General features: G+C 37.1%; 1 protein-coding gene, 1 long non-coding RNA gene and 1 gene segment (V, D, J or C); 1 reads left to right on the top strand and 2 right to left on the bottom strand.

The window, feature by feature from the left end:
- LOC101158331 overlaps positions 1 to 18,178 on the bottom strand; it is a 135,431-nt gene that overhangs the window by 31,608 nt on the left and 85,645 nt on the right. The window lies entirely within an intron of this gene.
- LOC110013907 lies at positions 4,658 to 6,038 on the top strand. Its single transcript, XR_002289070.1, has 2 exons — positions 4,658 to 5,698; positions 5,776 to 6,038. It is a non-coding gene; the product is annotated as an uncharacterized LOC110013907 (long non-coding RNA).
- On the bottom strand, positions 13,745 to 14,207 carry LOC101168520. The segment is given in 2 exon segments: positions 13,745 to 14,052; positions 14,127 to 14,207. Coding segments are annotated over 2 exon segments (354 nt in total).

Raw genomic sequence — 18,178 nt, 5'->3', positions numbered from 1 at the left:
TTTCAATTTTAGTTTTGAGTTTCAGTTTTTATTTTGAATACATTTCTCTAATTTATTTGTATTTCCTAATTACCATGATTTAGTTCAGTATAGTTGACATTAATTATAAGTATTTGATGGTTTGGACCCACACTCCCTTAAAAAATAATGTTTACAATGTTTAGTTTAGTTTGTATGTTTGTTTTGATATTTCCCAGATTACTTAGTATTGGTGTTAAAGAATTGATGTATTATGTTATAGAATTATAGTTTAAAGCAGATCCCATATTTTGATGTAGTTATAGTTTGAGAAAACAGTGCAAGTGGATGTTGTACATCAGTCATTTCTAAAGCAGAAATAATGTATAAATAACTGAGGTATTTTCATAGAATATAATAGTTACTGGTGTTCTTTTTGCCATTTGGGGCTTTGATGTTACTATATTTTAGCAATTGTATGTTTTGCAGCTTTAAGGAAAAGCGTAGATTGTAGGATTGTGTTACTTTGAGCAATTTTCCAAATTCTTTTTTAGGACCAGCAAGTCCTTAATGGAGAGTCAAACTAGGGGTTTGAATGACAAATCATGATGCTCCAATTAGTCTTAGTTTCTTGATAAAGAAGTGAATAACTAGTTGCCAGAATGCACCAGAATGCATCTAAGACCACGTATTTTTCCAAAATTTCGCTCTGTGCCCGCCATATCGCTCAAAGAAAAGTTCAGGGATTTTTTCCTTGCCTGACTTTCATCACTGCTTAATATAACACTTGGTGTTGTATTCCTGACATCACTGCTGTTTATTTTATGTCTATCTGACAAATACATTTTTACCTGTAAAATGTTTTTTATTGAATGCAGGATTTTGTTTACATGTTTGTTTTTGTTTGTGCTTTTTTAAATAATAGATTTAAATGTTACACATGACTTATAAAGGCAGGAGGTTTTTGTCATGGCGTTTTTCACTGTGGCCGTTATACCACGCGGTGACACAACCCTGAACAAAAACTCCACCCTGCAAGGCACTGAAATGTCCTCTTTTCTAAACTGTAATGCATCTTTTGATTCTGCTGAATGTTTTTTATGTTTGCTGTAACTGCAGTTAGGGAATGTTAATGTTAGTATGTCAGGAAATGTGTAAAATAAAAGTGTTTTTTAGTTAATGTTTCTAATCTTTCTTACCAGTTAAAACTTTACCCTCTATATACATGACCCGGATTTCAATCATATAAAACATTTTCTTCACTGTTTTTCTGTCCAAGATTAAGCTAAATTAAATGGAGTCCAACATTTTATGGAATGTTGTGAATTAGCGACACACGCCATGAAGCTATTTAATAGTTTTTATGACCTTTAATAAATCTTAAATTATCATCAAGACAACAAAGTGCTTTAAGTTTTAACAGATTTAAATGTAATTTTGCGTCAGCGTGAACAATTATTCAAATATCAAAATTATTGACATGTTTGTTTGTTTGTTTTTTTGGTCAGACCATCTAATTTCACTGCAGTACATCAAAAAATAATAATAATAATAATGGAAAAAAACTTTAGATAAAGGTAATTTTTTTTTTTTTTTCTTTGGTTACTTCATTTAGGAGTCATAACAATTATTTGCCTCCATATAATCCTTTGTCCTCCTCACTAACACCAACCACCCTTTCATTGAACTAAGAAAGTCTATTAGTGGAGAAATGAAACGTGAACCATGGATGGATATGCCTCTCTTCTTCTAGTCTTTCCCATAACTTTTATTGTTTGACTCATCAGCTTCCTTTGATTCTCCGTTGTTCCTAAAATTAAATTAGAAATGGGTTTGTGATTGACATAACTGATTTGGCTTTGGTTTAATGTCAGACACAACCCCTCTGCATGGGACTGACACATAAAAAGCATTGGATTGTGCCCCCTTGTGGTGGAAAAGGATCAAGAATGGGAATAAATAAGATAAGATAAGATAAGATAAAGCTTTATTGTCATTGTACAGTCACACTTTGTACAACAGCACAACAAAAATGCAACGAATACAGTTGCTCTTGAAAAACATACCTGAAAAGGTATGAAAGTAATAAGAGAAGTGGCAGCAGAATTTCTGACTGGACTGTTAAACATGATTTTTGACTATCAGAGGATGTCTAATCAATAGAGGAGAAGTGTTCTGGTGCCCATTTTTAAACAGAAGGTAGACATGAAGAGTTGAGAAAACTACAGAGGAATAAAACTGATGAGTCACAGAATGAAGTTATGGGAAGGAGAAATGTAGCATTTTTTCAAAGAATTTTGGGATAAACCGTGCATTTTCCAATGCAAAAAACCATTTTGCATTTTCATTTATGACCCCCTATGGTCCGCGGTCATAGAAGGATTGGGCATTTTTTTTTGTTGGGTCTGACGATTTCAGATGACTTTTGGCCTGCAAAACTGGGACACTATCTAGCAATCCTGCATAGAGAAAGCGAATCTGGAGTATTTTAACGGGAACTTTAAGACGTGGATGACGAGCTTAAAGAAAGCTGCTCTGTGGTCCACACGAACCCTCAAACTACAAAAAAAGGCGTCTATGTTTGCATCTTCCACAGCAGACAGATCGTTTGTCTCTATTTGATCCTCTAATGTCAGCAAAGCCGTGAGGATGTTGCAGAAACATGTCATATTTTTTTTAACTAGCACACCACAGAGCGGGTATCTAAGACCACAAGTCGATTTCAGGGGATTAGCCAATGTGCGTTTAGATCCCACCCACTTTCACTTATTGACAGACAGACTTATTCTGCTGAAACAGCTTATCATGAAATAAAACAAGTCATTGTGAAAAACAGCAATGTGAAATAAAAACAAAGCTACTTTGGATAATATTGATTTTGAAATCCGAGCAATTCCCAGCAGTGCAGGTAGATTCAACAAGGAGCTACACCATAGTCTCTCGAGACGGGCATGCCGACGACGAGAGCTGCTCAAAGAGGCTCTGTGTGCTCTGCTGCCAACCAGTGGACGGAGGTTGAAGTGGAAAACAAGAGACAGACACTAAAGGATGCCCAGAAATAATTAAATAAATATCGTCCTGATAGCATTTTGAATCAATGCAAGTATCGGCAAATGAACTATTGTGATTGCCGAATCGATTTTTTTTAATATACCTAGTCGCCACACCTGCGCAAAAACCCAGCCGACTGCTCGTGTACAGGGACCTGGGAACGAGACTGTCCCGATCTGAGCATTGAAAGCCTGGCTGTTCTGCCTGCCAACTCCCGTTCCCACTTCCTGATGACTCAATGTATTGCAACAACAAGAGGTCATATCAGAAAGAGGAGTAGGAGAGCTTTTAAAGAACCATCTCCAGATTAATTTGGGTGTGTCATATGCAGCCTCCTATTTAGTGGGCGTGTTCTACTCATCACACTCATCACACATGGTTGAGCAAATACATTGACTCCTGACAAGCATCTCCATCCAGCTGCTCCTCAACTACAACAGATCTCTGGAATTTAGGGCCCCTTACAGATAAGAACACACACACTTTAAAGAAATTAAGCCGATCAGATAGGTAAATGAAAATAATAATATAATTACAGCAAGTCCAAAAAAATATTTAACAAATCTAGTTAGTAGAAAGTTGTTTCTTTATTTCAGACATACAAACTACTTCTGTGAAAGAGGTGACAGCATCCAGACCTAAACCTCTCTTTGCTCTCTTCTACTACGCTAGCTCTTATGGTAACCAGTTTGCAGATGTATTACCTCCTCCTTTAGAAAGACCAGTGAGGCTATTTAAAGGAGTAGATTCTTGTTGAATCTTTCTCTGGATTGTCTTAAGATGCCAAGAAATGTATCCTGTATTGCTTGCAGCATCATAGAAGTGTTCCTGAAATGGAAATACATTAACACTTTATGCGTTGTCTGAATATCAGAAATTAAAATGTCCACCTAGAACCCAACAACACAAAACATAAATACTATCTCGACAAACAATAATGATTATACATACGTAGCCTTTCTCAGAGTATGGGTCTTTAAGGGATGGAAACAGTGTCATGATCCCAAAAACATATTCTTCTCTAACCGCTTTGTTGGGGAGATGTCTGGGAAGAGATTCAATCAGGATTACTAATATAATAGCTAAACAATTTCAATTATTATTTTTTTGTAGTGTACATAAACTGGGAACCCGTGCTTATCAATCATGTGGGCCACTATTATGTTGACCAGTTATCTTCTGGTATTCTGGTAGAATATTTAAGAGTCTGTGATGTGTGATATTCTTCATGGACTTCCTCACCACCTGAACTGATTCCAAGTACAGCTTCGATCAACTTAGGGAAGACAAATGTTCTAATTAGGCGAGAAATAACAAATGTTAACAATAATTGAGCTTTGTTGCAACCTTTTTTGCAGAAACTGCATTGATTGTTCCTTCAAGTCTTGATTTTTTCCTCGGGATCTCATCTACAGGTGTAGTTGATGCAATTGCACTTGAACTAAAGCTCGAGTCAGACCATTTAGATGGAGAGGACAAGGAGATATCAGTAAACTCTAGGACAAAAAAATGAATTCCAGAAATAAAAAATATAGATACTATTGTTCACAAGCAGCACACTTAGTTGCATTGCTGTTGTATTCTAAAAGTCATTCCACATTATACTACAAATGTGTTGTTCTTTAGACTGATAAATGTGAGGGGAAAAAATACAGTTTCCACCATTTGACACTGAATTGCTTCCTGACTGACCCTTTTACATTTCTCACCAGCACTTGGGGAAACTGTTAAAACTATGCTGCCTTGGCTGACAAGGTCATGGAAAATGTCTCTGTCAACTTTTGTCCCTGTTGCATCTTTTTATTCTACTTTTGCGTCAGGTGGCAGGCAAAACCTCTCCATGACTGGAAAAGATGACATATCGTAGAGCACCTTTTTAAGCCAGCATTATTCTCACTTCACAAATGATTAAACTCATTTGGATTAAACCACTTACGCAAAATAAATTCAATCAATCGAAAGTTTAAAAACCTTTTTTTTCATGAAATTGCATTGAAACCAAACTGTCCTTCAACATCCTCCACCTTTACATATTTCTGCTGTTGACTGCAGTCAACGTGAAGCAGTAATTTACTGAGCCATACAAAAAATAGGAAACATAATGACAGTACCGATAATAAGCATTTAATAGGATACAACTTAAACAATTCAAGGTAAAATTAAAAAGTCATTTGAACACAATAAACCGATATCAACCATACACTATACACTACAGAGTATTGAAACATTTAAAACGCATGTTGTGGATTCCAGAATATAGTGTGTGAGCCAGGTAATATGCACATTCAACTATGTAAACACCTGGTCTGGTATATGTTAGGACGAGCCTTCCATAAAAGAACAAGAAATAAACAGAGAAAAATAAAAGCGGGTGGCCATGTTGGCACTGCTAACATGGCAATCAAGACTTACCTCCGTCACTCAAGGTTTACCAGCCGAGACAATCTGAAGCTGAAGAGCAACACCAATAGACCTACCGGAGTTAGATTCTAATATTTAGTTATCTTTATAATGTGTTGTAGGGATTGATTAAAGCAAGTGTCATGGTGCCTCTGTCAGCTATCTTCCCCCTCCCCTCTCTGCTTGGCCACTGATTCGTCCCAGCTGCGTTCACTCATCTCATCAACCTGCCAGACCTTCTTAAGGAGCGCCAGGACCAGAATTCAACGCTAGTTCGTTGCCCCTGATGGTGCTTGTCTGGTCTCTTTCAAGTTTTCCTGTTACGTATCTTTACCCTCGTCTAAACTCTAGTCTTTCTATGTCCAGGACCTACATATCCCACGAGTGGACGCCAGCTTCAGCTTCAGCCCAAGCGGAGTTATCCCCGGAGTTACCTACCTCCTCTCAACGCTCCATACATCAGGCCACAGCTCTAGCCTCAGCCGAACCTCCAGCCACGCCACGGGCCACAGTCGAACCTCCAGCCACGTCAAGATCCACCCTCTCATCTGGAGTTGCCGTTCCTGCCATTCCCCGCCACAACAGGACAAATTCATCCGCTGGAAAAATTAAATCTATTATTTACCTTCACTCACCTCCTGTCTTCCTTCTGGGTTTCAGCGTCTGGGTCTGTCTAGCTTTGACAAGTCATGACAGCAAGGCTGCTTTATAAAATTCAATTAAGTAACTTTCCAAAAATAAAGTGACAGCCCGTCTTTCAGTCCTAAACGATGCATAAATATAAACTTATTGATAAATGCTAGCTTAAATCATTGTCCATAGATCTAAATAAAACATAAAATATAAATGTATACATTTTGCTTGTAAAATACATTTTTAAAACACCTAGGAGTAAAATAAAAGTGTTCACCAGTTTAGTTTCACGGGTCATCTAGATCAGTGTTATTCAACCTTTTTTGAGCCACGGCACACTTTGACCTTGACAAAAATCCCGCGGCACACCAGCATCCCAAAAAAAAAAAAAAAAAGCAGAAACTCATAGTCTGTTTTGATCTACACCCCCCCCCCCCCCCCCCCCCGGCAATCTGACGTGCATTTTTGTGATAATTGTGGCAGAAAAAGCAGGAAGTTGCAGATGTTTTTTCGAAAAGATGTAATAAAAGCTAAGTTACATACAAACTGTATGTTCGTTGTGGTTTCAATCCGTGTAACAAGGATGACTCATTGTACGCTGAGGAAGCCAATGCATCATTGGAGATGTAGTGTGAATACTGCGACAAAACGGCAGAAAGACTTGCGTCTCTGAGCTTCATGGTTTTGTTCACCTGTTGCACGGTCTGATCCCGGATTCTGTGGAAAGCTCCACCGCTAAAGACGAGCTTTAGCTGGTGTTTTTGTTGGAAATGAGTGAGTTATGAGCTAAATTGGAACAAGTAAGTGAAGACTTTTAACACTACTGATTGGTCAGACTGCTGACATGTGATTAATCCTTCAAGAATGACTGGTGGAGTCGTGGAGACAGTAAGAGCTGCGGGACTTTTCAGAAAAAAGTTAAAGCTGCAGGTAAAACGCGGAGCCGTCATTCTTATCAAAATGTCTTTAATAGAATCAATTAAACACAAAGAAAAAAGTATTTTATGATCTTTCATATTCTTAACTACTCAGTGTTTTATCAGGACCTGTTTGGATGAACAAAGAGCTGATTTCCTGGAGATGGTTAATGTTTTTAGATCAGTTAATGAGGGCAATTTTCCACGGCACACTTGACCATCTCCCACGGCACACTAGTGTGCCGCGGCACACTGGTTGAAAAACACTGATCTAGATCATGTGACTTCCAACTATTACAAGCAGAAAATGGAGTCTTTAGAATTAAAATTGTGTCCCACATGTAAAAATTTATTTTTGCTATGTAGTATGTTGTTGCAAAGTGACACTGACAACACTGAAAAATTCCTTCAGCATTACAGCAAAGATGTACGACGGAATTTTTTGTTCCTCACGGGAAAAAAAGTTGAAATGTTTGATGAAGAACCCAAAATGCAGAGACGGGAGTCACACGGTTCAAAAGCAAAGGGGTTTATTTCTCATAAATAAAAAGCGCTGCTGAGCAGGGAAACAAAACAAAACAAACTGTGGGCTAACCAGGCAAAGGGGGCAGAAGACAGTATAGACCAGCACAGAGGAAGGCAGAGACAAGACTTATATTCAAACAGGACTGACCAGACACAGCTAAAAATGGTCAGGGACCAGGGAAGTAAAACTCAAAACCATGACATGAAGGAAAGCTTTAAAAAAACAGGAAGCAGAACTTATAATGACAGAAACAAAATGGAAGCAAAAACTAAGGCAAAAACCCAAACCATGACAGTAGCCCACCCTAAAGGAACCGCTCTGAGATTCCATAAAGTCAACCCAAGGAAGGGAGGAGGGGACCCAGAGGAGGACCTTCTATGGATAACGGAGTCCATGGAGGCTTAGCACACTGGCAGAGCAGATAAGAAGCGTTTGGAGGACGGTCGAATTGCCGCGAAGTCCAGCGAGGCAGGAGGGCGTCCAAGAGACTGTGCTGCCTTTTGAGGCAGGCCCGGAGGACAGCCGAGAGGCCGCGCTGTCTGGCGAGGCAGAAAGGGTGAATGATCCTTTATAAAAAGTATAAATCAATTAAGTAAAGGATCATTCACTTTGTATGTCCTGAAACTATAGGGTGCGCCTCCCTGGGGGGGACGCGGAGGCATTACATCCATTATTCATGCATTTCTCTATTCTTTAACAAATCTGATCACAGTTGCAATGAAAGGCAGGTGTAGGTATCCAGTCTGTACCAGTCGCATGTCCAAAATGCATCAATGTCCCTGCGGCATTAACGTTCTTTGAAGACGTTAAAACCCTTGTTAACAACAATAATTACTTCATCTTCATCTTCACATGGAAAATTCTCAGCACCTTGTACTTTCTTTGCACAGGTTTTACTAGGCGGAAGCCCAGGGGCCTTAATGGTGTTGAGGCGCAAACAGGAACTCTCTGCAGTGTTAATGAGCTTGGTTTGGCAAACTCTGATACATGACTCCAACTAAACACCATTTGAATCACAATGTGTTAAAATAACACCTTAAGAGTGGTAATAAACTTTGGTTTGTTTAAACCCGAAATTTCAACTCTCCAGTTTTTGCTGTAAAATGTTTCATGTAAATAAATTCACACAGAAAGTATATTGTGAAGTAAAATTGTATATAATATAATAAAAATAAAATACATTTCATAATGAATAATAAAACGAAATATAAAAGTTTGCTCTTGTTTAGAACTGATATCACTCCAAAAAAAAAGGAAAAGGATAAATCCAATTCAACTGATCTCCATGTGGTGTTTTTGTACAGAGTTTCTGTCTCTTGAGTCACTGTGTCTCTAGCGCAGTAATAAACAGCAGAATCCTCAGCTCTCAGACTGTTCATCTGCAGATACACCTGCTTTCTGCTGTTGTCTCTGGAGATGGTGAAGCGGTTTTTCACTGAGTCTGAGTAGTAGATGCTGCTGCTGCCAGAGCTGATATAAGCAAACCATTCCAGTCCTTTTCCTGCAGGCTGTCTGATCCAAGCTATATGCTGATCACTACTAAACCCTGAATATGTACAAGTCAGTTTGTGGGATTCTCCAGGTCTCTTAACCGCTGATTCAGATTCAGTCAGTGTTTGACCCCTGATACCTGCAGAACAACAAGCAGCACATTAATGCAGTTAGAAGAACTTTCTACCATTTTGTTTGTTCAGCACAATTTCTTACCAGGTAAGACACAAAAGAAAAAGAGAAAAACAAGCAAACAAGCAGGTTTGATCATTGTTGAAGTCATTTGTCTTTGTTCTGTCTGCAGCTTCTTTGTCAGATTGAATCACTGAACTTTGCTTCATATAAGAAGAAACTGAAAAAGTCCATTTTGCATAAACTCCTCCTTAAAATATTCGGATGAGCTCAAATTATTTCTTAGATTTCAGATCACAACTTTCTCAAAAATAAACTTCATGATAAAAAGTTATTCTAGGAATTTGTCTGGTATTGTTAACACCCACAACATGTTTTTATAAATCATATATAAACATTATTTTATTTATTTTTTTACACATGTGTCACTTTAAAAGATATTTCACTGAACTCAAAACATTCAATATTCCATATATTACACAAATTCCTTTGTTTTGTTTATTTAATCTGAACTGTAATTCGTTACCGACAAAAGTAATTCAATTACAGTGATTCATTGCTTTGTGATTCATTACCCACAACACTGTTTATTAGTTGGCTGCAGGAAGCCAAATTAATTATTTTATGAAATTTAAAGACATGTAAAAATAACTTTTTTTAAAAAACAATTGTTGCTTTTAATGGAAGAAAGACAACATTTGACACCAGTTCTTCCCTGAGGCCTTTTTTTCTGCAGTTTCTCATGTTCCTTCTTCCTGATTTTACCATCTCTTGGTAACATCGCCTGTCTATCCTGGAAGAGGATCCCTCCTTCTTGTCGACATCCCTGAGGTTATTTCTTTTTTTAAAATCTGTTTTTGTAGGAGTCATTTCTTACCAAGGAGGGTTTAAGGGCAGCGATGCCCAGTTTAGCTTTGTCTGTTTAGATTGGTTAAACTATCAGCTGTTGTATTTTATAACTGAAGCATGTTGAGACAACTGTGTTGTCATATTGGACTATAAAAAAATAATTTAATTGAATTGATTGGTTATTACCACATCATCCACAACGGCTTTCCTCTGTTCTTCATCCACCGCTACAATGTCTGCTGGTTCACCATTACCATGCAGTCTGTGACTGGAAGGATCTTTGCTCTCTCATTCTCCATCACTTTAGGAGGTGTTTCCCACTTTGATCTTGGGGTTTCCAGTTCATATTCTGCACACATGTTCCTGTATACTATTCCAGTCACTTGGTTGGGAAGCTCTATATGCTTTCTCTGCCAGCATCTTACACCCTGCAGTTCTGTGCTGGATTGATTTAGTTTTCTCTTTACACAGCCTACACTTTTGGGTCTTATCTGGTGTGGTAGATCTGGATCTCTATTCCTCTGGTGCTCAGGCTTTGCTCCTGTGTCGGCAGGATGAGTGTTTCTGTGCTGTCCTGTAGACCAAACCCTCAGCTATTGGTAAGAAAATATTTCTGCCGGTACAAAATAATGTTTACCTGTGTGTCACCTTTTGGGATTCAAGAGTGTGTCAAGATCAATTTATTCTTTGAAAAACTTGTTTCTATGTATTAGTTATTAGCATTTAATCTACTCTTGTTTTCTGTCTGTCTTTATTAATATTCATGGTAAAAACTAACTACTTGTAAATCTTCTTAGGTTTACCTCCGTTTAGAAGCTTCAATGCAAAAACTTATAACACGAAACGAAACTGATGGTGAAAAAAACTTTTAATAGCCAATGATGATGTACTGTACAAAACAAAATTTATCGTGTTGATAAGATTAAAATTACTTGTATGTATTGTTTACTTTTTCATTTTGGATTTATTTTTCTTTTTGTACAAAACACCTTTGTTTTTATTGAACATAAAACGTTTATTAATTCTATCTGTATTTTTTTAAAGCAATAACAAATATCTATTAAATTATTGTTCACAAACACAACTTGTTTGGTTTTTATAGCTGCTGAGTTTTTGTCCAGGTTTGTGTTTGTTTGTATCACTGTGGGGCGTCTCACACAGTAATACACAGCTGTGTCTTCAGGCTGCAGATTCTGTCCTGTTATTGTCACTGTTCCTGCAGAAGTGTCTCTGCTGTAGCTGAACTTGTTTTTCAGAGCATCATTTTGTCTTAAAGTTCCACCTCCCCACTGATGAGAAATCCAGTCCATTGGTTTTCCTTCTCGCTGTCTGATCCAGCCTGTTGCATAGCTGCTATCAGTCAGTGAATATCCAGAAACCTGACAGCTGATGGTCAAAGACTGTCCAGGCTGAACAACCTTTGAGTCTGGTTGGATGAGATCAATACTGTCCACACCTGTGGAAACACAAACCAACATCATCTCCATCATTCATCTGAATCTGAAATGTTTCTGATCTGATTATTGCTGTGAATCCACTGAAATCTCCTCACAGGATCCAGCTGTCAGCAGCAGCATCAGAGCTGCAGAGAACATGGTTGATGCTGAAGATGAACTCACTGAGGTCTTTCTGACTCAAACACTCACACTTCACTTCCTTATAATCAAAAACACATTTGCATAATGTTAAATGAAAATTGTATGTAAATAATGTGAATAGCCACTTTTGATTCAATGAATTTTAAAAAAGAAAAAGAAAATATTTTCAATAACCAGTCTGGCTACAGTTGTGTTGTAATTATAAAAACGAATGTTTTGAACATGCAGATCATTAAACAGTCAATGTTTCAGGTGAAACATGTTCATCTGTCATTGTTTGATCTTAAACACATCATCAGTGTTGTTTCCTGAACACAATGTGATGTGGGTCTCTAAACAGAAACCCTACAGTGAACTGAGGCTGATCAAACCCCAGCCTGTGTCCGAGACAAATATGTTTAGAAAAACTACTTTATGGTTCAACAGTTTACTAAAAGTGCAGTCGATGAATTTTTTATAGTTTTATAGTTTTTATAGTCTTATAGTTATATATAGATATAGAGAGATTTTTAATGTCCAAATACATTTTTCATGTCCAAACACATAAAAGGTTTTAGATTTGAAAAACTGAGTGAAAATAAAAACATTTCATTTATTCAGTTAAATTTAAACAGTCATTATAAAGAATTTCTAACAAAATTACTTTGGTGCTGCTAAGATAAAATATTTCATGTATAAAATCACATTAAAAACGTAAAAATAGTAAAATATAACACAATATGATAAAATACAGCTAGAGTAAGTTAGAGTAAATGATAATATGAAAGTTGGCTCCAAAAAAGGGCTGGAGAAAAAAATTAACTAAAGTGGGAAAACAACAACTCTTTCCAAACTGAACATCGGTCAGCGACTCCCTTTAACAGCTTCAAAGTATAAGTGCCAAAGTTTTAGCAATCGTAAAAATCTGCAAACTAAAATACCAACAAAAAAGTAAAAATTTGACAAAAAAAATGCCTAATTTTTCCTAAAGCTGTTATTTTGTTCCGTTCAAAGGGACTTAGCAAAATATCAATTTTCCTCTCTTTGCATTCACTGTTCTATAGGATAATATTAAAAACATGATGAGATCTATTATCTTTATGTTGTGTTTTTGTACAGAGTTTCTGTCTCTTGAGTCACTGTGTGTCTCTAGCGCAGTAATAAACAGCAGAATCCTCAGCTCTCAGACTGTTCATCTGCAGATACAGCTGCTGTCTGCTGTTGTCTCTGGAGATGATGAAGCGGTTTTTCACTGACTCTGAATAGTAGATGCTGCTGCTGCCAGAGCTGATATAAGCGATCCATTCCAGTCCTTTTCCAGGAGCCTGTCTGATCCAGGCCATGTAATAGCTGCTGAAAGTGAATCCAGAGGCTGAACAGGTCAGTCTGTGGGATTCTCCAGGTCTTTTAACCTCAGATTCAGACTCAGTCAGAGTCTGTCCATCAACAACTGGGAAGGAAAATCAGAAATCTGGATTTACAAAAAAGGAAAACATCAGAAATCTACAATATCTGCATGATGATGTTCACCTGCATAACAGAGAGTTAAAAGCAGCAGTCCTGTCCTACAGTCCATCATGTTCAACTGAGTTCAGTGTCTCTGCTGTCATCTCTGCTGTCAGATAAATAGAGGAGGAAGACGTCCATGTTTGCATTGACTCCACCTCACAGAAGACATTCAGCTCCATCAGAATTCACATTTGAATCAGAAAATACTTTCTTCTGATCTTAATAAATTATTTCACTTTTTTAGTTAAGTTTAGTTCACAAGTTTAGTTAAGAATATATAGTTTGGTTTATTTGATTTAATTTATTGATTTATTTCAAATATTGAATTCAAAGCAATAAATAATTTACACATATTTATCAAAGTCAATACAGAAATTATGAAATGCATAGATTAAAAAAACAGAAAATAAACAAACAAAATAAGACACTTAAATCACATTTGCTTAATTACAAAAACTAGTGATCAATAACTAAAGTCAATTTATTGCTTGAAAAGGAGTTGGAGGAATTTGACTTTATTTTATAGAAAATACTCATTTGTTGATTCAATATTTCCAAGACTTTGGAACAAAATATTATTTATTGGTATTGGAACTAAAGCAAAAAATCTTTGGTAGTGTTAGAGCGCCTCCTCTGGTGGATTCATGTTACAAGTTTTCAGGCTCTGAGGGGTTTTTGTTCAGGTCTGCTGATGGTTTGTGTCACTGTGGATCTCTGGCACAGAAATACACTGCAGAGTCTTCAGGCTGCATGTTCTGTCCCTTTAGAGTCACTCTCTTGTTGGAAGAGTCCAAGGTCATACTGAACTTGTTCTTCAGTGAATCTTTGTAGTATTTAGTGCATCCAACACATTCGCTACCAATCCACTCCAGTCCTTTCCCTGCAGGCTGTCTGATCCAACCTGTGTAGTAGCTGCCCAGAGAATAAGAGACCTGACAGGTGATGGTCAGCCTCTCACCTGGCTGCAGACTAACAGAGGCTGGCTGTGTCAGCTGTTCACACTTTACACCTGAAGAGGACAAACAGTTTAATGGTTAATGGTGGAACAACAGTGAACAGTGTCTTTGTCTCAGTCAAACTCACAGGATCCAGCAGCCAGAAGCAGTAGCAGAGGAGCTACAGGAAACATGATGGTGAAGATGAACAATATCTGATGGGAGTAACTCTTCCTCTGCTGCTAATGGAAACATTTGAAGCCTATATAAAAAAGGTCTACAAGTTTACTTTGCATAAAGAAAATATTCTAAGAGGTAGACCGTTATGTAAATTCAAGCATTCAGTTACTTAAAAGGAAAAACTACACAGCTCTCTGAAAGTACACACTGATCCCAACAGGTTCTTGCATGTAAAAAATATATAAGTTACTCTCATTATTTAACTCCATATACAATTAGTAAAGTGTAACAGATGATACACATTTCCCAGAATAATAAAATGCCACATAAATAGGGTTTCAATTTTACAAAACATTTTAAACGTTTGGTATTTTGTGCAGCATCAGATATTAACAATACTTCATGGTTTTTTTAGTATTTTTCTTTAGGGCCAGAAAAGCTTTATGGTGAAAATCAAAGTAAAAACCTGTTTATCTGTTAAAACAACAGTTCAGGTTATCAACCTACAAGTATAGAGATCCAAAATGTTCACATGTCAGTAAATAAAATACAATAAAATCAACGAATAGGTTTCCTTTAATTGACCTCATAAAATAAATGTTATTTTAATATAAAATAAGATTGCCATTTTATACAAGCATTTTAAGAAACAGTTATGCATATTGTGTATTTTATACGTAAACACATTTTTTACCCAGATGCTGTTATTTAGAAATCATTATTTTTTTAAAGGACTTTTTTGTCCATATATCATTTTTTTATATCTGCTTGTTCCCATACAGGGTCACGGGGTTGCTGGAGCTTAGCCAGCCTCTGAAGGTGGGGTACAATCTGGACCAGGGGTGTCAAACATACGGCCCGCAGGCTGTATTCGGTCACCAAGATGGTTTAATCCGGCCAACTCAGGAAGAGCAGAAATTCTAGTTTTTTTTTTTTTTTTTTTTTTTTTCAAATTTCAAGTCCATTCCTGTGGCGGGTTATGATTTTGTTTTAAAGAAATAACCAAAATTCACAATTCCGCCACTAGGGGGACCAAAGGAAAAGCATATCTCTGCACGTGCCAATTGCAAAACTTAACAGATCTGTCTTTGGGTAAGATTCAGTTTGATTCCCTGCTAGCCTCACCGCTGTTACATTGCTATTAGAATGATCAGTAGTGACAGCCTAATGACCGAAATGTTGTCACACAAAAAAAATGTTGAAGTGGAGTGCCAAGCTTTCCGAGAAAAATGGACAGTTCATGGAGCTGAATGTAAAAACTGCATGCTTGGTATGTCATCAACACGTCTTTTTTTGCCTTATTACAAATAAGTTGGTGCAAACATCCAATCCATTTTCAGATGGTAGGTTTATGAAAAAATACATGCAGAAGTCTTTTTCCCCAAAAAGCAGTCAACTTTTGTCAACCTAAGTCTGTCAAATATTACAATTGCAGATACAACATCTCTGATTTGGGCGGCCAAATGAAGGAATCCAGTCATTTATTGCATTTTCGGTCACTATTGATGAAAGCACCGACATCACAGATATATGCAACTGTGCATATTTATTAGAGGTGTTGAAGTGACTGTCACAGCGGAGTTTGTTGAGTTGATGGACACAACAACAGCTGATGACAGTCACCTCTCTAGTTACTGCACTGGACAATGTTGGTGTGAACTGGTCACGTGATGCCTGGTCACTGATGGCGCCCCATTAAAGGTCAGGAAGAAGGCAGGTGTTGCCACAAAATTCAAGCAGCCAACCAGGAAAAGATTCTTGGACATTTTATTGTGTTTTGCACACTTGAATGACAGTGGTATAACAAGCTGACCATGGGTTATTTTTGCTTTTATGGTACTGGTTCGGCGGCCCACTTGAGATCAGACGGGTGGAATGTGGCCCCCGAACCAAAATGAGTTTGACACCCCAGATCTGGACAGTTTTTAAGTCCATCGCAGGGCAACACAGAAACAAAACCTCTCACACTTTCACACAATAAATTAATAAATTAAATCAAACCTAAGAGACATTTTAGAGTCCGCAATCAACCTATGCATTATGTTTGTGGATTGTGGGAGGAGCCTGGACTGTACAAAAATAACCCACAGACAGAGAACATGCAAACTGCACACAGAAAGCACCCTGCTGGGATTTGAACCAAGACCTTTTTGAAGCGATAGTGCAGCCCCTGTAACTTTAGATTTAGAATCAAGCAGCAAGAATAACTTTTTTACAGTGGAATTAAAACATCACAGTCAAATCTACAAATCTGCAGCAATCACTCTTTTCCTTTAATACACAATGTTAAAACCTTGTTTCAATTGATGCACATATGCAGAACATGTGAACAGACATGAGCATCTGCTGACATGCAAACTGAGCAGTGAAACAGAGATCTTTTGCATTTGCAAAGTTTAGTCTTTCTTTTAGTGATTTGGTCTCAGCTGGTGTCCCAACGGCACAGACAGGGAGGAAATGACTCTCTCATGAGAAGCTGAAAATCTTTAATGCTGACTTAAAACAAAAGACCACGACACATTTACCACAAATATATTTAGATCATAACTGGAAACTTTGAAAAAAGTAATCCACAGGAAACTGTTTTGTCACATTTTATTGTTAACATCCTATTAATGGAAAACAAAATATTTTTTTTTTGTACAGATAGAAAAATCTTGTTTCTATTCTGTCAGATAAATGCATCTAGACATTAAAGAAAAACAATAAGAAACCACAAACCACAACAAGAATCTAAGTTACTTATGCACAAGTAACTTCTCTTCTCAAAGGTCTGCTTCTCCCAGTGCTGCTTTTAGTAAGAATTCAAGTAGGAGGTTACAATTTCCAAACAGAGAGTAAAGTTCATTAGGGGGAGTCATATAATGAACCATTTGGGAGGATTCTCAGTTCAAACAGTATTCTTCATCAGCTAAGGACAGTGTGTCGTAAAACCCCCTCATCCTACCTGAGGATGAGAAGCAGATAAACAAACACAGAACGTTATTCTAAAAAGGTAAAAAGGTCAATCTAGGTTAACATTTAAAATATATTTAAACAACTACATTTGAACAATGATATTAATAAAAAACAATTTCTTCACATATTCATATGTTAACATGTTGCTTTCTGTCATCTGTAAATCTGAAAAATTAGATTAGAATCAATAAGATGAAGAATTTAGAAAAACATATATAATTCAAAATGAACGCAATCTGATGTTTTTCTGTTGTTTTGTGTAAACCTGAACAAGTAGGTTCATGGAATTTATTGAACAAATCATTCTAGGTATTTTTTGTATTATATTTGCCTAAATTTTAATAAGGTTTTTTATGAAAGAAATTTGCATAAAGTATGACTGTTAAAACTATAATTTTTCCATTTTTATACCACACATGAACAAAAATAACCAAGAAAATCAATTCATTAACTCTACTTCATTTTATTCTGGTGCTTCTAGCTGAGAGTCAAAAACAGGGAAGGAAAAAAACAGGGAAACCAAATATGCCTCAGCAGAATTGTACAAAAAAACATCTGTCTGACATTGATGAGATGATTTTAACAGATAAAAGAGGAAGTACTTTTTGTACGACCGTCCCCAAAATGTCTCTCACTGTGTCTGTTCTGGCACAGTAATAAACTGCTGTGTCCTCCATCCTTAAACTGTTCATCTGTAGATAAACTTTACTGCTGGAATCATCTCTGGAAATGGAAAACCGTCCCTGGACTGACTGGGAGTAATAAATTGGATCACTGTAGGTGCTAATATAAGCGATCCACTCCAGTCCTTTTCCAGGAGCCTGTCTGATCCAGTTCATGTTATAGCTGCTGAAAGTGAATCCAGAGGCTGAACAGGTCAGTCTGTGGGATTCTCCAGGTCTTTTAACCACTGATTCAGACTCAGTCAGAGTCTGTCCATCAACAACTGGGAAGGAAAATCAGAAGTCTGGATTTACAAAAAAGGAAAACATCAGAAATCTACAATATCTGCATGATGATGTTCACCTGCATAACAGAGAGTTAAAAGCAGCAGTCCTGTCC

Source organism: Oryzias latipes, chromosome 8 (genome assembly GCF_002234675.1).
Source record: "Oryzias latipes chromosome 8, ASM223467v1".
NCBI classification, from domain to species: domain Eukaryota; kingdom Metazoa; phylum Chordata; class Actinopteri; order Beloniformes; family Adrianichthyidae; genus Oryzias; species Oryzias latipes.
This window is presented reverse-complemented; position numbering and strand designations above follow the sequence as displayed.